This window comes from Diospyros lotus, chromosome 2 (assembly GCF_014633365.1).
Source record: "Diospyros lotus cultivar Yz01 chromosome 2, ASM1463336v1, whole genome shotgun sequence".
Classification (NCBI taxonomy): domain Eukaryota; kingdom Viridiplantae; phylum Streptophyta; class Magnoliopsida; order Ericales; family Ebenaceae; genus Diospyros; species Diospyros lotus.
The window spans coordinates 15,240,470-15,264,460 of NC_068339.1; the positions used below are offsets into that span (position 1 = coordinate 15,240,470).

At 33.7% G+C, this 23,991-nt stretch overlaps 3 protein-coding genes across 4 annotated transcripts; 2 read left to right on the forward strand and 1 right to left on the reverse strand.

Moving 5' to 3' along the window:
• Positions 1-8,273: 8,273 nt before the first annotated feature.
• Positions 8,274-17,662, forward strand: LOC127794545 (homogentisate phytyltransferase 1, chloroplastic). The gene is made up of 12 exons (XM_052325721.1): positions 8,274-8,938; positions 10,906-11,180; positions 11,312-11,395; positions 11,488-11,562; positions 11,682-11,765; positions 12,285-12,374; positions 13,792-13,893; positions 14,770-14,865; positions 15,734-15,805; positions 15,889-15,984; positions 16,426-16,530; positions 17,278-17,662. The coding sequence occupies exons 1-12, from the start codon at positions 8,851-8,853 to the stop codon at positions 17,317-17,319; spliced, it is 1,209 nt and encodes a 402-aa protein (XP_052181681.1). The 5' UTR covers positions 8,274-8,850; the 3' UTR covers positions 17,320-17,662.
• Positions 17,663-18,557: 895 nt separating this feature from the next.
• On the forward strand, positions 18,558-21,834 carry LOC127794547 (uncharacterized). Of its 2 annotated transcripts, XM_052325725.1 has the most exons (4): positions 18,558-18,849; positions 19,066-19,236; positions 21,002-21,138; positions 21,253-21,834. In XM_052325725.1, the coding sequence occupies exons 1-4, from the start codon at positions 18,695-18,697 to the stop codon at positions 21,291-21,293; spliced, it is 504 nt and encodes a 167-aa protein (XP_052181685.1). In that variant the 5' UTR covers positions 18,558-18,694; the 3' UTR covers positions 21,294-21,834. The 2 variants fall into 2 exon arrangements, with proteins under 2 accessions (XP_052181685.1, XP_052181684.1); XM_052325724.1 differs by lacking the exon at positions 21,002-21,138 and having other exon boundaries at positions 18,559-18,849.
• Positions 21,835-21,920: 86 nt separating this feature from the next.
• Positions 21,921-23,591, reverse strand: LOC127794546 (peroxidase 16). Its single transcript, XM_052325722.1, has 4 exons — positions 23,305-23,591; positions 23,008-23,205; positions 22,704-22,869; positions 21,921-22,462 (listed from the first exon to the last, which is right to left on the reverse strand). The coding sequence occupies exons 1-4, from the start codon at positions 23,527-23,529 to the stop codon at positions 22,056-22,058; spliced, it is 996 nt and encodes a 331-aa protein (XP_052181682.1). The 5' UTR covers positions 23,530-23,591; the 3' UTR covers positions 21,921-22,055.
• Positions 23,592-23,991: the final 400 nt, after the last annotated feature.

Here is a 23,991-nt window from a genome sequence, read left to right on the forward strand (position 1 = left end):
AAATTTTCAAAATTGATTATCCATGACTTTACATATTTCTCCTCGTAGTCAATTATCACATTTAAGATAGGTCAAATTTTTAAGAAAGTAACAAAAAAAAAAGTTAAAAAAATAAAATTATAATATTTAAATTATATATAAAATTATAACATTTAAAAATTTATAAAATAAATTTAAATTAATTAAACAATATATAAAATAAGAATAATTTAAATAATCAATTAATTATATAAATGATAATAATCAAATTTTTAAAATTGATTATTCATACATGACTTTACATATTTCTTCTGACAATCAATTATCATATTTAAGACAGATCAAATTTTTAAGAAAGTAATAAAAAATAAAGTTAAAAAATAAAATTATAACATTTAAAATTATAATTTAATTAAATTTAAATTAATTAAACTATATACAATAAAGATAATTTAAATAATTAATTATATATATAAATGATAATAATCAATTTTTCAAAATTAATTATACAAACATGACTTTACATATTTCTCCTCACAATCAATTACCACATTTAAGACATGTCACATTTTTAAGAAAGCAACAAACAAAAATAAAGTTAAAAAATAAAATTATAACATTTAAGTTATATATAAAATTATAACATTTAAAATTATAAAAAAATAAATTTAAAATAATTAAACTATATATAAAATAAAGACAATTTAAATAATTAATTAATTATATAAATAATAATAATCAAAATTTTAAAATTGATTATCCATACATGACTTTACATATTTCTCCTAACAATCAATTATCACATTTAAGACATCACATTTTTTAAAAAGCAACAAAAAAAATAAAGTTAAAAAATAAAATTATAACATTTAATTTATATATAAAATTATAACATTTAAAATTATAAAAAAATAAATTTAAATTAATTAAACTATATATAAATAAAAATAAAAAAATTTACTTGACAGTCGGTATTCAACAGTATTATCTAATATCTCAAAATTTCTTTCGATTTAAAAAAGTCTCATTTTTCTGTAATTTATTTTAATTAAAATTTTATGTTAATATTTAAAAATTAATAATATAGATAAATTAATAATATTTATCTTGACTTTTCATATACCAACATGATTACACATTCTCCAAACACTATTTAGTTATGAAAAAAAACTATTTACATTTTTCAAGAATTACGTCTTCAAGACTTAACCTATAAAAATTCTATTTCAGGTAAGTAAAAAAAATTAAAAATATATAATAAAATATCAAAATATTAACTGGAAATGGGCGGGAAAAAATTTGACGGCTGTTTTGTTATAATATATATATAGATTATAAGACTTGAAAAAACATAGTATTTCAAGAGCTAGTTATTTAATTAATTATATATTTGTTGCGTCAGTATGAGAAGAAATTGAACTTCACTTTCTTTTTGCAAGTAGAGTAAGTCGCATGAAAGCTCGTACGTAGATTATCTCCAATTATATTATATATTTTATTTTTTATTATATTATAAATAATTCACTCTCTATTATTTTTTTTATTATACTTATTTCAACCACACTCTCTATTTATTTTATATTTAATTTCTTATTTTATTTATTTATTAATAAATTTTAATTATAATTTTTATTACTATACAATTTTAACATTTATTTTTTAATTTAATAATAAATATTACTATATTCACCGCCTCCCTTGCATCTATTCATCTCTCTTATTTGTAGCAGTTCATCTTTTTCAGCTATGGCTCTTTTTTTTTTTTTTTTTTTGGTTGTGCATGACTATTTGATTTAATAGCTATCTCCAAAATTGATGACAAATTAGATGCAACGCGTTTCATCATATTCGTTTCTTCTATCAAAGCTTAGTATTTCAACAATGATAGTTATAACTGTAATGACGACGACGACGAATAGTCACAACAATAATCATTGTGAAAAATAAATGTGAGAGTTGCAATAAGAGATAATAATCACTAAAAGCAATAATGGAAATTGGCTTAACTATTTAGATGATGAGCAAAACCCTAAATGGTGAGCTACATTTGAGCAACTTATTTCCTCCCCATTGTCAAAAATTTTGCTTAGTGACGAAAAATTAGCAATATTTCAAGATTGAGAAAAATCAAGTTAATAATACAATTATAAGACATATTGGGTGGTGATTGGTATCCAAACACTTATCTCAACTTTTATTATGTTTAAAATTTATAATCAAATTTTAATTTTATAAATCTAACATTTATTTCGTGTCAATTACTGATTTATTTTATTAATGTGTCTATGTTGGGATCACCCTTACGCGGTCTCTCATTTTTTCGATTTTGGTATATAAGGTAAATCGTAGGTAAAGATTTTACTTTACTGTATAAGATAAAAAATCAAACCCAATGGTATGAATCCTATTTTTTCATGGTCTAATCAGGCAATCACTTAACCTTAGGGCAACTATTAATGTGTTTATGTTAAGGATAATGTTACACGAACGGAAAGTTAGACAACTCTTAATTCTCAGGATATTTTGGCACCAAAATATTGCGAGAATTTCAATTTTTTTAAAGCCCTCCCGTGATACTCTATCCCATTCTCAATCTTTCTTTCACACTCACCTATCTCACTCCCACCATTCCTGCCCATTTTCACTCTCTCTCTCTCTCTCTCTCTCTCTTCCCTTTTCACTATCTCTTTTTCTCTCTCAAACGCACCACCACCGCGACAGTTTGTCGCCGCCCCCTTCGTCCTGCCACCGTCGGCAAGCACCGTCTATGGTCGCCCCCCACCATCGCTAGCACCGCACCGCCTCGCCCCTCGCACCGTTGCGAGCACCGTCCAACGTCTCCCCTCACCGCCGCAAGCACCTACTCACAGTCTCCTTCGCGTCTGCCTTCGCCTCCGCTGTCCGCCTCTTTCTACCTGCACTGTTAGCTATCTGCCTCTGTCTCCGCCATCGCCCCTCTCTCTCTAAGTCTTTTGTTCTCACCCGCAGCTCCCCTCCTATCGCTATCCGCCTCCGCTGTCGAGGCCTTCATCTCTTCCTCTCTCTCTTTCTCTCTCTGGGTCTCCATCTCCATCGATGCCTCTGCCGTTAGTTGTCCGCCTCCACCGTTCACCGCCATCACCTCCATTTCCCGTCTCTCTCACTAACACATATATAAATATATAATATATTTAATAAAAATGTATTTGAATATAACTTTAAGTTAAATATACATATTTTTTAAATAAAAATATAAACTAAACAGAGATATAAATAAATAATATATTTTGGTTTAAAAACATTGTATGCTGTTATTTATTTGTATTATTTTCATAACATGAAATATAATACTAGAATTTTATATAAATTTACATGTAAATTTTGACTTATATAAAATGTTGCATATAATTTTTGACTTTTGTGGTTTTTATTGATGACCAGTGAATGCCAACTATCCATCCATTTTTCCTGTCCAATGCTTATCTTGTAAGATTTTTATTAGCTTGTAGAATAGAAATATTGCATTTGTATGCAAGGTGGGTGGTTTTGGATTTGGATAACAAATAATAGTAGTAGTAATAATTAGCAAATTCTGTGATTCTTTACCGGAAAAGCACAATTCAATACAACACAATAAATATTAAATTGATAAATTTTTCCTACTTATTAATTATACAATCAAATGAATTGAGAATTTGTTGACTTGAATTCCATTATATAGACATACCAGTAGGCCTTTCTTTCAAGGCAAATATATGCTTCCAAGATATGTATATTTGTGAAAAGCTCAAGTTAATAAAGATATCTATATGCATTCTATTGTACAGTGCTTAAGGGGATAATCATAACATATTGTAAAATATTTTGATCTTTAGTAACCTAAATATGAATTTCAATAAATATTATTTTTATAAAATAATTAAATAAATATATAATTATATATGAAAAATAACCTGTAACTAATCCTCCTCAAAGAGATATTTTCTTCACATATATAAACAGTAGTAAATACATAAGTAATTTGATTAATTCCTCAAATTGAAAAAAAAAAATAATAACAAAGTATGAAATCTGCTTTGTAAAAATAATATAAATAATATTTTCTACCCTAACTGTCAAACATACAACCAAAATAAATCATGTTATTTAATTTTCATTTCAACAATCAAATTACTATAAAAAACAACAAAAGCAAACAGAAAAATTAAAATAGAAAAAAGAAAAATATATAAATATACGTAAATATATAAATGGTGCGGTGCAGCGGCGATGGGCCCGACGGTGGCGGTCCGAATGACGGTGTGGTGGGGGACCTTGTAGGGGCGAAGGCTGTGCTCGCGGTGTTGGCGGAGGAGACGATGGCCGATAGAGAGAGAGTGAAAGAAGATACAGTGAGGTTGAGCTGGGCAGCAGAGAGGAGAGAGATAGTGAAAGATCTGGGAGAGCAGAGAGGAGAGTGAAAGATCAGGGAGGGAGTGAGAGGTGAGAGTGAAGAGAAAGTGTCTCCATCAAGGCTAAAGTAGTCTTTTACCTTAAGGGTTAATATAGTAATTTTGATAGAGTTGTTCACCAAGTTGCTCAACTTTCCGTACGTGTAGCATTATCCCTATATTAATTGATAATGTGGCTGTCACTTAAGCTGGCAAACAAATAAAGAAGCCTGGTGCAATTTCAGACACTGAACGCAATTGTGGCAGTTGATCTGTCATTTTACTGTCAACGAAGGACCATTGCGAGTGGGGCTTGATAAATTGAGCGCCAGTCTTGTTTTATTTTTTTTATTTTTAATTTTATATTTTAAGTATTTATTTTAAAATTATTGATAAACAAATTTTTTTTTTTGTATATAGTGTTTTATAAGTTTTGAAAAATTTGAGCTTATTTGTGATAAAAATAAATAAAATATTTTTTTGTTATTTTAAGTTTTTTTTACAATTTTTTTTTTATTTTTTAAAATATAAAAGTAATTTTTGTTCACTATTTTAAAAAATTAAAAATTAAAAATAAGATGAAAATGAGAACAAACCCTTCAGTTGCGTTCTCTTTACTGTTTTCAAGTCATTTTTAGTTTTTAATTTTCTAAAATAATGAAAACGCGTTCTCTTTACTATTTTTAAAAATGAAAAAAAAAATTGTAAAGAAAACTTAAAACAACAAAAAGTTGTTTTGAGTGTTTTCATTCAAAACAAACTTTAAACTAAAAACACATTTATTTATTTATTTATTCATATTTTATTATTGTAATGAAAAAAATATTAAAAAATTCATTAACTTTAAAATGTATAGATTTTTTTAATAATATATTAACATTAAATATTTATAATTTACTGGATAATCAAATTTATTGAATAAAATATTATTAAAAAAATATTTTCAAAATTTCAAAGAGAACGTATTTTCTAATTTTCTGTTTTGAGAAATAGTTTTTTAAAATGACAAAGAGAACGTGTTTTCAATTTTCTAAAAACATATTACCAAAATATAAAATTAAAAATAAATTCAAAACTCAAAATTAAAAATTAAAAAGTAAAAAGTAAAAAGTAAAGGGAACGCAACCTTCACTTTTGAAGCAAGTGGGATTTGATAATGTTACGATAACCAATATGACAGCCATTTCATTATATATTTTCTATTATAAAGTCATTACTCATTAGTTAATTTCTTTATCTTTTACAGAATTTTGATCTGTCTATTGTCACTCCTTTTGTTTATGAGTTGTGCTATTTGTACAGAATAGCTTTTACAGATTGATTTACAGGAGTGAGAAATTGACCATTTTACCCCTGTATTAATTTAATTATATTGCCCTTAAGTAAAATTTCTCTCTCCCCCAAAATCTGTCGAACGCCAAACATAACTTGATATCTCATCCTCTTTCAGTTTTTCAAGAAGGCCTCTCACTGATCAACACATTTAGCAGTTTCAACTTTCAAATTGTATTATTTTACAGTCTACATCATTATGAGAAAATGAATGTGGAAGAAGATTCTGGAGAGAATAAAACCATTATTTTTTTTGTTAGTTTGTGAAGAAAATGCCAGAAAATTTAAAGAAAAATCCAAGACAAAAGGAGATAAATTTGGAAAGAATTTTCTGTGATAAAAAAGATTTTCCTTTTGTCCTTTCTCTTTCTCTCATTTCTCCAGTTAGAAATCAAACAAAAGTCGAACCAAAAATCCATAATATTCTCCTCAGGCCAATCTACACAAAATAAAATATAATCATTTTGAATCATTAATTTCTGCATTGAAGTAGAGAAAGAACTAGAGAGAGAACTTGAAGAAGTTTGAATTCAATAATGATAGTTAGGTTTTATACAAGAAAATCAGATGAAATAAAGAGCGAATACAGTCCAAAAAAAAGGAAAAAAAAACCCAGAAAAACCAAACCCAAACCCAAACCCAAATGAATCTCAAATTAGGTTTGTCTCAACTTGCCAAAGTCTCACATTCCTGAGATAGAAACAGGGATCTTCAAGAACAGAGAGAGAGAGAGAAGAAACTTCCAAACCCAAAGCTAGCAACCAGAGGAATGGCCAAAGCTGGAAGTAGTAGAAGAAACAGAAATGGCCACTAAAGCAATGGCTTCTTAAGACGGAAACAATCTTGAAGAGGAAGCCGTCAATGAACCAAAACTGGAAGCTGAGTTTCTTCCACCGGAGGCTAGAGCTTTTGAACCACCATTGCGACGAGCCCTTCTTCCCCAGCCGCTTGAAGATGAACGATCCCAACTTCTTCTTCATTCTTCTCTCTCTCTTTTCATTTAGATGAGATTTACCTTTAAAAATATCACGATAAATTGCTTTATTTTACACGTGAGATATCGCTAATTTATTACGATATCTCATCCCTGTAAGCATTCTGTAAAAATACTTCAATACAAATAACACAACTCTTTATTTATCTTTATTATAAAGGTACATTAGCAGGACTTGCTCAAATTATTCAATAGATCTATTGAGCCAAAAATAACAAATTAAAATTTTATTTTATTTAATTTGTTGTAGCCTTTAAGAATTCCAAAAGTATTAATCTGATGTCAAGAGTCGACCCTTTGGACTCAAATAATTATTTTGTGGCCTAAATTATAAGAAAAGCCTAAACAGTGAAAGATAAGTGTAATTTACGGAATTTGAGTGGTGGCATAGTAATTATCCGAATATTCAACAAGATACTTTTACGAACACCCCCTCAGGTTCACAAATTATCTTCAAATGAATAAATTTGGTGTAAATTTTCAGTAAATTCATTAATTTACTAATAAATTGTAAATTTAAATTTAAAAATAAGTTAAATTTCATTTAGATTTCATTTGATTTGGTCTATTTTCGTGTAAATTTATATGGTTGGTTTAGTTTTTAAGGCGAACGTAATTTAACAAAAGAAGCCCTTTATTTATTAGCATATTTATAAGATTAGTAAATGGAAATTATTTTTAGTTTTTATAAAATTTTATTGATTATTAACATATTTATTAGTAGTATTTTTATGCTGAAGTGAGATATAATAATATTATCTAAAAATGCATATTATCTAAAAATAAAATTTATTTATTGTTACTTAATTATTATTTTGAAGACAATTATTAATATTATGGTTAACTCTTATGTAAAATTACAACAAATTCCATAATAGTCCCCCACAGACATGGCTAGATAGTAAAGTATGTGAAATTTCACATAGAGTATGCATTTGTCTTATATAGAGGTACGAACTGAATGTCCTATTATGTGCGTGTATAACCGTATCCGACTTTATCTAATGGGTGAATTAAGACGAAAAGCCACCCGTCTCTAACACTAATTAGGCGAAGCTCAAAACTTGAGTTATAAAAAAAAAAAAAAAAGAAATGTTACTTGAATATTAATACTTTTATAATATTTACGTGTTAAATATTTATATTAATATAATATAAAATATCATATATTAATATTATATATATAATTTTGATTTTCTAATTAATGTTACTCAATTTATATTAAAAAATATTGATATGATAACTCAAATTTACCCTATCAAGTTATTGTCTTGAAAGAATTAAATAGATATACCACATATAATCATTATATTTGAATTGTCAAATCAACATTGCTTAATATAAATTAACATTTTTTAAGTATCAAAACTATAAATATATATATATCATAAAAAAATATCATATCAGAATATTTTTTATTTATTTACCAAATAAATATTTTTTATTTTTAGAATGATCACTAAAACACTAATGCACAATAATGCACAACGTGGCCAAAATTTACTGGTTGCAGATATAAGCTTGGGTTCTCACAATTTCACCAAATCAAGCGACGAAGCAGCCGCCAGGGCCACTTGCACCGCAGTCCTTTTAGAGTGGAATGAGAGATAATTCATTCGGGGCAAGAAGAAGAAGAGACGGCCAATCCAATTCAATGGCGTTTCGTTTGCAATTTCATTTCATCTGCTAATCACATTTGCGCTGAGTCTGCTTTCATTCTCAAAATTCTGGATTCTTGCCCGTTTGTCTCTTGAGAAATTGACACATATTTTGTTTGCTTCCGTCTCTGACTGTCCTGTGGTTTCGATTCGGACCACAGATAAAGCAAGCTGAATCCTGAAAAGACCTCCGAAACGTGCACGACACCGACACCGACACCGTTTGACGCGTCGCCCTGCACTTTCCTGGGCTTTCTTCCCCTCTCTCTTCCTCTCTCTGCCTTTCGCACAGTACCCTCTTGTCCAACTGTAATTATTTATTGTTTTTTGCCAAATAATTTCTGTGGAAGAGCAGTTGAGACTCGAGAGGGCCCGTAGGTATAAAATTGCCTATTGTTGCGCATACACACACACAGAGGCAACGGCAACAGCAATCGGCTGTGAATGCACTAAGCATTGTGTGGACTGAAGGAGGCAAATGGAGTCTCTGATTGTTGGGTCTATTGCAAGACCGCCGCCTTGTCGTTTATTTCCAGTTGCAGCAGAGTTTCCTCCACTAAGAACTGGTGAGTATCTTCTTTCCCGTGGCTTGTTCTTTTTTCCATGTACACTTTTACTTTATCTGGCGCAGTGCAATGTACATTTGTGGTTGCCAATCTTTAGGGTTCTGGGTTTGAAAACTTTTTGTTTGTTACTAGAAAAAATTATTAATTGGTTTATGCTTTCTTTTAGCAAGTTGGTTTAAATCTGTGCGTTCGGAGGCTTGTTTATAGGATATTTGAATGTCAGAGATAATTTGTCCCGTGCCTACAGGGAAACCCAAAATGGAAACGCGTGGCTATTCCTGCAAGTTCACAGAAACCTTTTGAAATCTTGGGAAAACATTTCCGGAACTTTTTAAGGGGAAGCACCACTGCCAATCTAACGTCATACTAAAAGTATTTCTCATAAGAGTGCTGTGGTTTGTAAAGAGAGTGCTCATAATATGACTAGGTTAGGGGCCTCCCTGGTTTGGTTTCCAGGTTAGATTATTGGGTTTGCAGACGGGATCCAATTTTTTTATATTACAATTTCAAATCTATCTTGTTTATTAATATGCTTTTCTGCTCTTCTGTTTGCTTGCATTTACTTTTTTTTTTTTTCCAGAATTTTTGTTAAAAATAAGTTTGATAGGTTTTAATATTTTAGTGCGCCACAAGTTTTGGGTTATAAATTTTTTATATGATTGCATAGATTTTGGAATCAAGACCCAACCCGATCAAACTCTAATTTAATTAGTTTGGGTTGTTTCTGTTTTTTTTGTGATTAGGTTGGTTTAGTGTCTAAAATTCTAGACCAGATCATGATTTGTTCGAATCCAGGCTCATTTAAACTGTGAACCAACCTAACTCATGAACACCCTTAGTTTCTATGTGTGTAAATAAAGTAAAAATTGCGTGACAAGTTGGAATTCTATATTTCTGATTATATGTGAACTTCTATGCGTTCTCCAATCAACATCTTTACATTTTGTAACACAAAAAAGAACTGAAGTCAGTGATGCAAATGGTCTCGTGTGGCTATTTTAATTCCTTCACCTTTGTCACAAAAGTGAGAGAACCACACTTCCTATACAGTAATTATTTATCACTTAGTACAAAGTGTGTTTGGGTTCTTAAGATGATAGTCATTAAGGATGTCCTACCTGGCCTCCATGCATTATAAATTTGCTCCTTTTGTTTTCTTTCCTTTTAGAATTAAAAAATTGAATTTTTACAACAAATCAAAGTTCAGGATGGAAAGATTATTCCTTACCTAACAATTAGTTGATTGAGTAGACAGTCCCATATAAACTGAAGAATTTGCCACTACCATCAATCAATACCCACAATCAGGAGTGGATCTAAAATTTTAATTGAGAGGGGCCAAGATGAGGTGAAATAATATGCCAAGCAGGTTAGATAAATTATAAAAAATAAACTTTAGTAATGTATCCTCATAAATTTCAACTAAATGTGAATTTTTTTATTCAAGGAATAAGATTTTTGCATAATGTTTTCTTTTCATTTTTTAATAAATATCTTATCTTATTGTGCATATACTAAATGATGAGCTATATACTTTGATATTCACATAAATTCTGCTGGTGTAGTTCTACTTGTCGTTAATAGGTCAGTAAGAGTGCTGTTACAATAGATAACTATTCTGTAGAGTTCATTAATATCCGAGCTAGTTAGTTTTACAATCAGTTACAAAAGTAAACTTAACTATTGAGTTTTGCACTAAGAGAGAAAAGCCAAAAAAAGGTGCCTGGAGAATGTTGTCCTGTTTTTATTTCTAAGCCAATTGTCGTGTTCAAGCACTGGTAATGTTCTCTTAATGGTACTCTTTTCAGCCATAAACAAAATTTGATGTATCCTACTTTTCCTGTGGTCCATAAAAATTTCAGTTTTTGCTGCAACAGAATAATCTGTGTTGAATTGTTATATACAGCTTTTATATTTATGTCTTCCCTGATAATGATTTCTTACAAAATTTTCATCTAAATTCAAAGGCTCTTGCATAGCTGTACAAGTTTCAAGGCAAAGAGCATGGAATATCTTAGATATGAGGGTGCAGAGGCAGCTTTTGGTGCATCATGTTGGGGCTGGTCATGAAAGACATGCATTCCATCAGTCACAAAAAAAGAAGTTTGTGGCAAGTGCGGCCTCTGAACAGCCTCTTGAATCTGACCCTGGCGCTTATCATGACAATAACCCTTGGAAATCTGTACCAGATGCCTTTGATGCTTTCTACAGGTTTTCACGGCCTCACACAGTTATAGGAACGGTTAGGTTCAGTTCTGTTATAATCAATCTTGATGCTGTATTTATTGATGAATTGAATTTGGTTTGGGTTCCCATAATCCTTTTTCAAATTTTTAGATTTTAAAGGGCCTCTTCTTACTTCTCTGTGAGCAGGCATTGAGCATAATTTCAGTTTCTATCCTTGCAGTGGAGAGGCTGTCAGACTTTTCTCCGTTATTTTTCACTGGGGTGATGGAGGTGCTAAATAGTTTATGACTTTATGATCAAGTTGAAATATTTATTTCTTCCTATAATAAAGATGATCTCTTACACTATTCTTGTGGTTTCAGGCAATTGTTGCAGCCCTTTTGATGAATATTTATATTGTTGGTTTGAATCAGTTGTTTGACATAGAAATAGACAAGGTAGCTTCACACAAGTCTTTACCAATGACTACATAATACGTGGAGAAAATGATGGAAATTTTATTTGAATAAATATTCAAATTGAGTTATTAATGTGTTTTATGTGTTCTATATTTCAGGTTAACAAGCCATATCTTCCATTAGCATCAGGAGAATATTCTGTAGCAACTGGTGTTGCTATTGTCTCATCTTTCGCCATTATGGTATCAAAAGTTTAACAAAAGAGGAGAGATAACATTCCCGTCTTCTGTTTGACTAGAATATTTGCTGAAATTCTGTTTTTCATTTGTCATGGTTATATTGTTATCATGCTTGACATGGCATGGACCTATGGGTATATTTGCCTTTTGATTTAATTAGAACTTGACTGATGCTGGAGATAACATCTCCAAGTGTGAATTGAATGCAATATGCACAAGAACGTTGTTCATTTCTTATGGTTCTTGAATTCCCCAAAGTACCTTTTCCACAAATCTAGCCTTACTTGTAAGCTTCTATTTGAATGTCCTTGGAAATATGTTCAGTGTTCAGTGTTTAGGTCTTCACCATGCAATGGGAATCAAATGGAGTCCTATAATTATACTTTTGCTTCTTGATAATTAATTCAGTTGACATATTTTTTCTGTTTATTTTCCCTGTCTTTGATTCTTCTTAATTTAGGAACATCTGAGCGTTTTAATTGAATTTTGACTAAGGAAACCAATTTGTTCCTTTATTTACAGAGCTTTTGGCTTGGGGGGATTGTTGGTTCACCGCCACTGTTTTGGGCTCTTTTCATCAGTTTTGTACTTGGAACTGCATATTCAACCAATGTGAGTTGGCTTATCAAATTATGGGCTATTTCTATACCATAGAGGGCATAGTTTCCGTATATGTTGTAATTCAGAAGATATTTATTGTAAATATTCTTTTTGTTTGTTCTTTTTAAATTAGGTTGAGTTCTTTGTCTCCAATACTGTTGCATGAACTGTTAGATAAAATTCCCTGTTGTCCAAAGACTTCAAACTCTTCATTACCTCCAAATATGCTTCATGCATGTCCTGTTTATAATGTTGATAAATAAATGAAGTGGGAAAAAATTATGTATCTGAAGGTTAGATGAGGCTTCCTTATGTTTAGGAAACCTAAAGTGATTAGATCTTCTGGGTTCAGTGGTTGAAGTATCGAGCATTGAGATGCTAGTGGGATAGTTTGAACTTTGACGTGAGATCAAAAAGTTTAACCACTCTAGTTGGAAAAAGAGGTTAAATGGTTGTGATATATGCTCATGAGAACACAGATTATGAGGCAAGATGGTGTGCTTTCTACAAAAACACACCAAACTAAATCCCATTAAATGGGGTTGGCTATATTGATTATAACTTGCTGATCATTTCTATGTATCACCATGCCTAAGAACGTGAGCTTCTAAGTTAATGTCCCTTACCCATTCTGGGGAACAGCACAATGTCTACATGGTAACAGTCCTTTAGTATTGAACTTGATAAATTCAAGGTTGTTGGTCTATTTTATTTTAGTTTTAGTGGTTGTAGCGTAGTTGTTGAATCGAGAATCAAAATCCTTATTTTATGAATTGTGAATCGAGTATCGAATCGAATCATAAGATTCGGTACACATTCTCAATTTTAACTATAAATAATATATATCCATAGAAAATAAATAAAATATATTAAAATATAATACATTTTAATAAATATGATGGATCATGGGGCCAATGGGAAAGACGCTTGTCTACAAGGCAAGAAATGTGCCCACCATGATCAATTCTTTTAAATATAAATAGATAAATAATACTTCTAAATATATTTGCTAAGTTTAAAATTATACTAAAAGTATATTCATGTTGCCTTTAAATTCAAATTGCACCAAGTCAAACCACTTTCAAAATAACAAGCTAGAAAAAAAAAAAAAAAACTACAACTATTAGGCTACTAATAAACTCCATTGTCCATAATCTTCACTAGTTATCAGTCATCTTCAAGTTCAAGGGTTTTTATGGGTATTTTAGGTGTCTTAATTTTTTTGCTTGCGATTCTTCCGATTTGTGTGATTCATGTGATTTGGTGTCGATTCTTGCAATTTTATGTCGATTCTTCTATAATTTCGATTCACCATATAGAGTCGACTCATACGATAATAACAGTGGTTGTATGTTCTTCACATGGGATATAAGATAAACTGCAAAATTGGTTTTCTGACAGTTTTTTTGGGGAACTTTTAATATTTCAGCTGCCACTGTTGAGATGGAAGAGATTTGCTTTTATTGCAGCAATGTGCATCCTTGCTGTACGAGCAGTAATTGTTCAGATTGCATTCTTTCTGCACATGCAGGTTTTTATTTAGAAATTCCATGTCTCTGTTGTCAAAGTTTCAAGATTTTCTTGTTATCTTGAACCATTCATTTTCATGAATCACATTATCTAATGGAGATCAAGAAGAGAAGGAGTTTTAAGTTTTTGTTTCTTTCTTCAATTTGACTTTTTAGTTAAGTGAAGATTAGGATTATACAGTTTTGTTCATAGTTAGGTACAGATATATTTATATATTTAAATATCTCACAAGGTTTAGTTAATTGATTATTGAGTATAGACTATTGGAGAATTGCTGCTCCTGTCACTGCTCCTGTCTCTGCCTCTTTTACGTCTGATTCCGTTCTCTTGTACTTACAATATTCTTCAATGCTTTGCATTCTCCATTGTATCATTCATTCTATATCTCTATATTCTTCTTGCTGCCCATTATCAATTTGCTACCAGACCAAAATTCGGCTCATTGCCACTAATACCATCAGTTGCAACCCTTGCTGCTGAGAACATTGCCATTGCTGCCATTGTATATCATTGCAAACACATCTTTCATTTCCATTCACTGGTTTTTCTAGGGAGAGCAATTGCTGGAAGCTCTTCTCTCCGCCTCTGGTGCTCTTTCCTCTTCTTCATCTCTTCTCTGCTCTCTCCATTCTCACATTCTTTTTCTAAAATCTCTCTATCATTATTCCCCATTTCTTCTCTGTAATCTCCCTATTATTGTTCTTTCCTCTTCTTCTACAGGTTTTGAAGTCTTGTGTCAATATCAATATAAAATTGAATAATAAAAATTACAAAGGATTTTGTGTTTCAGTGCCATCTCTCTTTGAAAATGGGATTTCTTTTCCTTGTATTGATGCACTTCTGTTAGCTGATTTTTCATCTTTGTGTCCATGACCAGACCTATGTGTTCAGAAGACCGGTTGTCCTTTCGAGGCCTTTGATATTTGCTACTGCATTCATGAGCTTCTTCTCAGTTGTTATAGCATTATTTAAGGTAAATTTCCCAATCTTTATACACTCATGATGGAAGAGAGCTGATGTATTTAATTTCACAAAAAAGGTCATATAAATGTTGCCCGACAAAAGTATTGCCAGCAAAGTTCCAATAGTGGAATGGGATTTTGCAAATTGCTGAAAACAATGAAGCAGTTTTCCATTGGGATTTTCATGGTTCTGTCCATGTGAACCAGAGGTTCAAGCGTTCTTGTTATGTGTTCTCATTCTTTTGCATTTTGTTTTTACATCTGGTGGAGGGTATTGATTGTAATTAAGGCTAGACAAAAATATTTTTCATTGACATGCTCCAAACAAAAGGACAAAATTTTCATTTTGAATTTTGAAAACTAGTGTAGAATGATTGGTTCTGGTTCAAGTGTTCTGGTTATATGTTCTCATTCTTTGGCGTTTCATTTTTGCATCTGGTGGAAAGTCTTGTGTACTGATTGTAATTGTAATCAAGGCCAGACAAAAATATTTTTCATTGATGCTCCAAACAAAAGGACAAAATTCTTCATTTTGAATTTTGGGGCTAACATGGGATCTCATTTTGCTCCTCAGCCTACGGGTATTAGCAGTCGTTTCCAGCTGTTGTTCCCCCTCCCAAGGGCAGGTCCTCACGCATTACTCACCCCTCCGCCGCTGGAAACATCACTTCCCGGTTGCTTTCTTTTTGTTTTCCCTTCCACATTGATTGATGTTGAAGGAGGGAGCCCTTCTCTTTTAATGCACTTTTAGGGGCTTCTAGACTTCTATTCTTGTCTTGAGAATTAGCTCATATTATCATTGGTTTCCGTCTAAACTTACAGCATTCCTGAAGTGGATAATTTTTATCTGTTTTTAACTTTTCTCTGAGTATTTTGTAGGACATACCCGATATTGATGGAGACAGGATATTTGGTATCAGATCATTTACTGTCCGGCTGGGTCAAGAGCGGGTTGGTGATCAATAAAGTAAAGCAGGATCAGCTATAAGCTTTTTTCGAGTGTTGCAATTTATTTCTTTGTTTTGGTTTTGCAGGTGTTCTGGATTTGTATCTCTCTCCTTGAAATGGCATATTGTGTTGCTGTGTTAGTGGGAGCAGCCTCTTCTTGCCTCTGGAGCAAATGCCTGACGGTAATTGGTTCAGTTTTTATTTTCTGAATTAAAAGGTGTAACACCTATGGCTCTGATTCTGGAGCTTCGGAGTGACCAGCCTCGTCCTTTACCTATAAACATCAGTATTATTAAATGATAAAGATCATGCCTACACAGTATTCTGTTGACACTGGGGGTTTATATTCACTTTATATTATCCCCGCAGAGATCTGACTGACTTGGGCTTTGGAAACCAGTAGTAAAAATCTCTGAAACTACGTTGCCCTGAAATGTGATTAATGCTCTCTTTTGACTGACCTTTGTTACGGGGTAGAATGATCTCTGCACAGAGTAGGATGATTGTGATGATGTATCTCTGCCTATAAAATTAGTGATACTCACATTTTTCCATGGACTTAACTCACTGACTGCTATAGTCTCCTGTAATCAGTTCGTGATTCTTTCTTTACAATCATGTAGGTTTTGGGCCATGTGATATTGGCCTCAATCCTTTGGAGCCGTGCCAAATCTGTTGATTTGAAGAGGAAAACTGCAATAACATCTTTTTACATGTTTATATGGAAGGTAACCAGTTATCTGAGCTTATTATGTACAAATGCTTGGAAGATGACATTTTCTTGTATTGATTTTGATCTCTTGACATGATAATGAGATTGGCACAAAAGGGACCCCATATTTTCCAGTTTTTTGTTGTGGTGAATATGAGAACTTTAGTTATGAAGAACATGACTGGCATATACAATCTCTACATTAAATGGATTACTTTCCCCAATAGATTCCATTTGCGGAAGTTGTGTATGATTCACTTTGTAGTCAGAGGCTCAACACTATGTCTTAAGCATAAGTACACAGTTTAGATTCTTAAACTGCAGTTAAGTGCTTATTTGTGCTGCACTTTTCCCCTGGTTACTTCAGCTCCTCAAATATTTGCCAGACATGACTTGTGTTGGACTAGCTGGCAGAAGTTTGATGAACCCCTTCGATCATCAGAACAACCCAACAATTAATGTCTAATAACTGTTTTAATTCTTCTAGCTGAAAGTGTGTCCCGATTACATGAAGCTCCTGCTTTGTGATGGTTATTTTTTATGCACCATTATCCTTCTTTTGCAAAGAGCCTATTTCATTGCTACCATGGCTCGCCTAAACCTTCTAAAAGCCCACAAAAATAGAACATTGGACTCCATTTGCTACTACTAAAATGTATTTGAGCATGAACAGCAGGCTATAGACACGTTTACAATGCTGAATTTATCTTCATGCAAGCAATTTTAACGATTTGGATTTATTTTTCATGATGTCTTTGTGCAGCTCTTTTATGCGGAGTACTTGCTCATACCGTTGGTGAGGTGAAATGTGAAGAACTCGGCTGGGAAAGATGTTGCCATTCCCGCTCTCCCCATCCTTCTTGTGCCGTGGCTTTTGTTATATGGTTGGTATATTGCTACCGTAAGATGAGCTATGAGATTGTATTCGGTATAGCTCACTGTGTTGTTGATCCGTAGTGAAATGAGTGCCTTTGCCTCTCTCAATCTCTCTTCCAAATTGAATTGCATGCCCTGCTTGAATTTGATTGTATGAAGACCCCAGCAGGCCATCTTATAAGGCCGCTGCATGATGTCCTTAAACAATTCCAAAACAAACAAATCTCCTGCATTACATGGAACATATTTTGAAGGCTCGAGTTCAATTGCCATGTCCAACTCCAACATGAGACTTAAGGTGGCCACGTGTTATGTTCTTAAGTGGGTTTTCCAGAATGGAAGGGTTTTTGATACTATTACTAGTACCTCATCTCATTGATGTTATTTATAGAGACTTCGATGATCTTTTGGTACATGAGAATCAGAGGTGCCAAATTGGTTTCACTACACAGGTAGAGGGGGGGTTGGATGAAAGTACGAGTTATTTGAAATTAATTTAACCTTCTGCTACGGAAAAAACAAGAGAAAAAAGGGAAAGAAAAACTGTCTTCCAGTGTTTACATATGTTAAGAAGCATTGTCATCATATTCAGTTGCACAGACGTATGCATTCTTTGTAAGGCATAGGCACATTTCATCAAAGATCATTGCCCTGCAAGGCCATGGACGGGTACTTCTCCCTGATGGAATATTTGGGTTCTGTTTGGAAGTATTTTTATGATTTTACATTTTTCATGTGGTTGGGCTCATAATAGTGAAAAAAAATTATTCTTTTTCCTGTGGAAGAGAAGCATGAATTTGAAATTCCTCAACTAAAATTATGCTTGTAAAAATATTTGTTATTAATATAGTTGAAAATTTCTGAGTAATATTGAGCGTGCACCTAGCTCCATTATGATTGTCTGTGTTAATTGGCAGTAACTTATTTCATCATATATTCTTTATGGATAATTAAAAAAGTATTTCTCTAAGTACTAAATTATTTTGAGTAAATAACACTCATGTTGAGCTATTGTAAGTAAAATACACACACACACACAATTCAGCAACAAAATATCTGGCTTCTTGAAACTTCGTCTCAGCGACTACTGTCCAGCCACGTGGCACCTTCAGAGTCATGAGGTGGATAAGCCATTTACTGCATACAGTATAATATATATAATTCAGCAAAGATGAAAAACAGGACAGAAAATCAAAGAAAACCAGATTGGCCAACATTAAAGCCGACATAGATCAATAGCAGAGCAAGAATTTAAGGTGCAACAAACACAGATACTGTGTTTCCTAGTTGAATCCAGCTGCAAGATGTCCATAGCTTTCTATCAGCAGAGCTTCCTGGCCAACGCCCTTTCTTCAACCCTCAAACCCACCAATAAAAACAGGAACAAGCTTGTGATTCCTTTGAATGACAGACCCATCTCATCTGTGTACCAATCTGATGATCCCAAAGATTCCTCAAGGTAAATACATAAATATATGTTTATATGTATATATATATATATATCTAATATAGTTACCCCAATCCATGACAGAGGTAAGATTTCTATGCCCAATTTGAAGCTCACTGAGCATCGGGTTTCTTTCTTTATCCTTTCTCTGTAAATAGGTTACAATAACTGAGCTGATTTCCTAACAGTTTTCTGGGACAATTTTTGGTTTGGAATCTGTGTTTACAGGAAGAATGAGAATCAATTGGCAAAGCTGGCAATAGTGACATTGGCAGCTGGGGTTTTGACACTGGGTTCAGTTGACCCAGCATCAGCCGCCAAGACCGGTGGCCGGGTCGGCGGTCAGGCCTTCCGGTCGTCAGCTCCCCAGTCGTCCTTACCAAGAATCAACAATTCAAGGTAACTTTATGAATCTTCAAGTGCATTTAATTTGTGGTGGATCCCAATTTGGCTACCCTCGAGGGGCATTTTAGAGTTGAAGAAAGCTCTGTAATTAAGGTGAACTTTACTAGCTAGCTCATGCTATGAGGGTCTAAAATTGCTAAATTATGACTATTATAGATGGTATTGTACTCAATTTTTCGAATTATATATGTTATGTTTGTCAAATGAGAATGGAACTTTGTTTGTTCCGTGGTATTATTCACTTCGGCTCAAAGGTGCATGTGCATGGCCATAAAGTTTCCTTAAAAAAACCCTTGTGGGTAAGGGCAGTTCCCTAAACGGTGTGCGATTGTCCCTCCCCAATAGTTCCTTGCCCTTTTCATTTGTCATAGCTTTTTTATGGATTATTGCCCCAATCTACATTCTGTGAAGCCTTGATGCTGCACTGGGAGCTCCTTCAAGAAGTCAAGCCTGATCAGTCATACTCAAAAATCAAAATTTTTATAGCTAGATGTAGGCTAAATGATGGCGGTTACTGCCAATTTCTTGCATTATCAGGACTGAGAAATCTGAATACTGTGATGTTTGGAACTAGGGTTTTTTTAGGGGAAAGGATAACACAGCTATTTTTATGTATATATCTTTAGTGAACGATCAACCAAAGTTTTTATTTCATTTTTAGTTTATTTTTTGGGACACCCTTTGGGCATCATTTTTTAATCAATCAAAGTTTTTCAATCAAGCCTCAATAAGGTAATTTTATTAAATAGCATGGCATCTGATGAGCATAATTTTCTTGAGTGGCTTGCCTTCAAATCCTATTCTCTGTATGGATTAGAGTTACAACTGCCTTGCATGATCATTGATTTAAAATGGATGAAAAGTTACTTCAATTCTCATTCTTGTGCATTATTAGATGATATTTGCTTGGAGGGGGATGGAAAAGGTTAGAAGTATGGTGTTGATTCCGTGCATGTTATGGTTGTTACCTATATAGAGGTTATTCTTAATTGATAACTTGGTCATTGGCACCCCAGCTATGGAGTATATTTCTATGCCAGTCACTGATGGTTTTTGTGGTATGTGGTCAGAAACAAACCACAACACTGTGACCGAGACAGAAATATCAGTGTTTCTATGGACTTCAACTTAGTCGATATTGTCCCATCACAAAACAGATGCATGTGTCGGGAAAATTGACAGAAGACATTTGTTGGTGCTACCTCCAACATATATACTGAGATTGACATTAAGGAGTGCCATCACAAAACAGATACATATGTCAGGAAAATTGACAGGAGACATTTGTTGGTGCTACCTCCAACATATATACTGAGATTGACATTAAGGAGCAGCATATATCCTGTGTGGTTTTTTTTTTTAATATTGGTATGGAAAAGGGATTATTGTCCATTCCTACATGCCACAAATTTGTAGAACTTCATCACATATCACTTGTTTCCTTTGTCCTTGATTGAAGCTCCTAGCTTTCAAAGAAACTTTTGCCAGTATCAAATACCAGGTGATCTTCCAATTAGTAATGGGGTTTATCATTTACGCCTACTGCAGAGACCGATGCTCAATACCAGTGGACCTTATAACTAGGAACAAGATTCATCAAAAAGGTGTCCGCACTAATTATAAACAATACTTGATTACGCTTGTAGCAGGTGCTTGTCTTTGTTGGCTGATATCTTCTTGTTCTCACTAATATCATATTGTTTCTAACCTTCCTTTGATAAGATTATGGACATTCACATCGCCATGCATGATTTTGAAGAGTGAATATTGTGCTAAAGGAACACAGTCCATTTACCTTTTCTGATACTTTGCCCTTCGAGGAAGAAGTTCTGTTTATTTTTGTCAATATGTTTCTCTCTGCCAATGCACTGATATTTCCTTTGCAAAGATTCCATGGTAAAAATTGCATCCTTGTCTGAAGTTATTTTCTAAGAAATTTCCAAGTGCAACTTTATCATTATAAGAATTCAAATGCTACATATGTGAAGACAAATTTGCCTTTGTGAGCAGGACCAATGTTTATGTCAATCCTCCAGTTGCCCCACCCCTAATCGGTGGGTATGGGTATGGCTTCGGTGTACCGTATTATGGAGGGTGGGGTTGGTCACCGTTTTCATTCTTCGCCCCAGGTCCTGGTGTTGCCATTGGCGTTGGGGGTGGATTCGACACCTTGGTTCTGTTCTTATTTCTTGGGGCTGTTGCAGCTGTCATCAGGAGATTCTTTGGATCTAGGGAAGAAGAAGATGATTACTAATGTAAATTAGAGCTGTTTATACATGTTCCTACAGAAGCAGCCTTACTGTTCTTGGGGAGGCTGTTGAACATCCTCAGCTAGCTGTAGTAAGAAGGTTAAAAAATATCATAGTTCAAACTTAGTGTGGAAATGTGTAACCATCTAGATACAGGCACCTGATTAAGTGCGCATATATATATGGCCTGAGAATTGGAGTGCGTCTCTGTAATTTGCTCATCTTGAGATAGCAATGTTCATAATGATACCCAAATCACGAGGGCCTTGACCTGAATGAGATACTCTTCTGGCTTTGTATCAAAACTTTTTAACTCTTTTTCAGAATTAGATTCATTTAGTTCGCAACCTTGTATTTTCCCTTGGAAGCATCGGTTGCAGTGTTTCATATGTTCAACAACCCACTTGTGTAAAAACAGATGCCTTTCCATAACCAAACTCAACCAAAGGATGGAATTACGTAGATATTATTATTGCAGCTACGTGACATCAAATAATAAATGTTTTTAACTTTTAGTCTAAATTATTTATTATGGGTACGTAGCAGTAGTTTTGTTCTATTGTTTTAGTTGATCGCAGCACAATTACGCCGGATCTCCCCTTCATTTCCAGTTTTCACACCAACTCTACCAAGCTTGGTGATGGCAGCCACGAATGCCTCGTTGAAAGCCGCATTATTGGAGGCGAATAGGTCGACGGTGGCCCGAGATCGGGCGTCATTAAACAGGATCTGATCGGAAATGAACAAGCCCTTTGATTGTCGAAGGTTCTTGAAATAGGCATTGTCGAAAGTTCGGGGACTAGTGGGGTCCATGCCAACGGCAATGTTGGGGTCAACGTTAATAGGACACATTGTCCGGAGCTGAAAGGCGTAGCTTCTGTCGAGCGTCGGGTCGATCGGATTTTCGGGGCTGAAGTTGTAAATGCGCTTTGAGAAGGCTTTGCAATGAGAGAAACCGATCGTATGTGCCCCTGCAATTAGTTAACGATTATAATTTCTGTTAATTTTATCTGAATTTTCACTAAATTTGTAGTTTAATTTAATATACTATACTGTACTGGGTATTTTTGCTTTTACCCAAATAAACTAAGTTGATCAAAATATATGATTATTTCCAAAAAAAAGAGAGCAAAAAACCCTACTAAACTTAGATTAGTTATGAAATTACCATTAAAATAAGTGAAAGTTGGTTGAATTAAGAAATTTAATTACCTGAAAGAGCAACCATGTCAGTCTGGGTGAGGCCATGAGAAGTGAACATGGTATTGAGCTTATCTAAACTGAAGTCTGGATGTGGAAGACTATGCTGAACGCCGGCTATGGTAGATATCCGCCCATCGCGTCTTCCCAATTCCACTGCATACGATGGCCCCCCACTCTGCATAAAGAATATATACCCCATATATATATATACATATTAATTAATATAATATGAGAGATCGATGAGTTAAAATTTAAGAAACCCACCCACTTAATCACATAATTAGTTGGATTAATAATAATTATACGTAAATACCAGGGCTACGACATCGCGGGTAGCCAAAGCCAATATATCTGCGCAAGAGACTTTGTTTCTGCAATTAGGGTCGCTGTCAACAGCCGCCTTGGCTTTGATCACAGTGTCGAATGCATCTCCGGCCAGTGAAAGATCATCCGGATGATCCTTCTCAGCTTTGCCACTCGGCGAGAACAGCAGCACAGAAGCATCGCAACCCTATATTATATATATAAAGCAAATTAGTTAATCATGGCAAGGGATCGGAGTCACTTAAAAACTTTTGGAATCGGAATTCCAGCCAAGTGTTGTGCTTACTCGGACGAAGCAGTCGTGGAAGAAGAGCCGGAGAGTTCCCGACGCGGTGGCGAAGGTCTGCTGGAACTTATTCGCGACGGCGGAGCGGACGAGAGATTCGACGTTGGGGCAGGTGTCCTTGTAGAAATCAGTCCTGAGTTGAGAATTTGCGGTGGCGAGCAGAGAAAGAAACAAGAGACAGGCAAGGAGGAGGAGTACTAGTGTTGTTCTACGAGTTCCTTCCATTGTAGCTGGCTGTGTTTGGTCAGGGCATCAGCTTTGGCCGGCATGTGCATGGAGTTGGAGGCCATGCAATAGGCTATATTTAAAGTGAAATGAGGAAACAGAGTTGGTAGGGAGTGCGCATTTTATATATCTGAATTATGCGTTGAAAATGAACTGTACATGTGATGAGAGGGAATCAAACGACTAGGCAACTACATGGGGCTAAAAGTGATGACATGTGTATTTTTGATTTTATAACGCTCAAGGCAAGAAGCTTAACATTACTTCAAATGGATCTCATCAAATGACACTTTTTTAATGCTTTGGATACCCAATTAATTTAAAACATTTACGATGATTGTTTATTTTGATTTGATTGGTTTTATTATTTTTTGTTTTGAGTAAAGAACTCGGTTCGGCTGTTTTTTTAATTTATTTATTTAAGTAACATTTGTTGAAATAAGAAAGATAAGATTATATTAA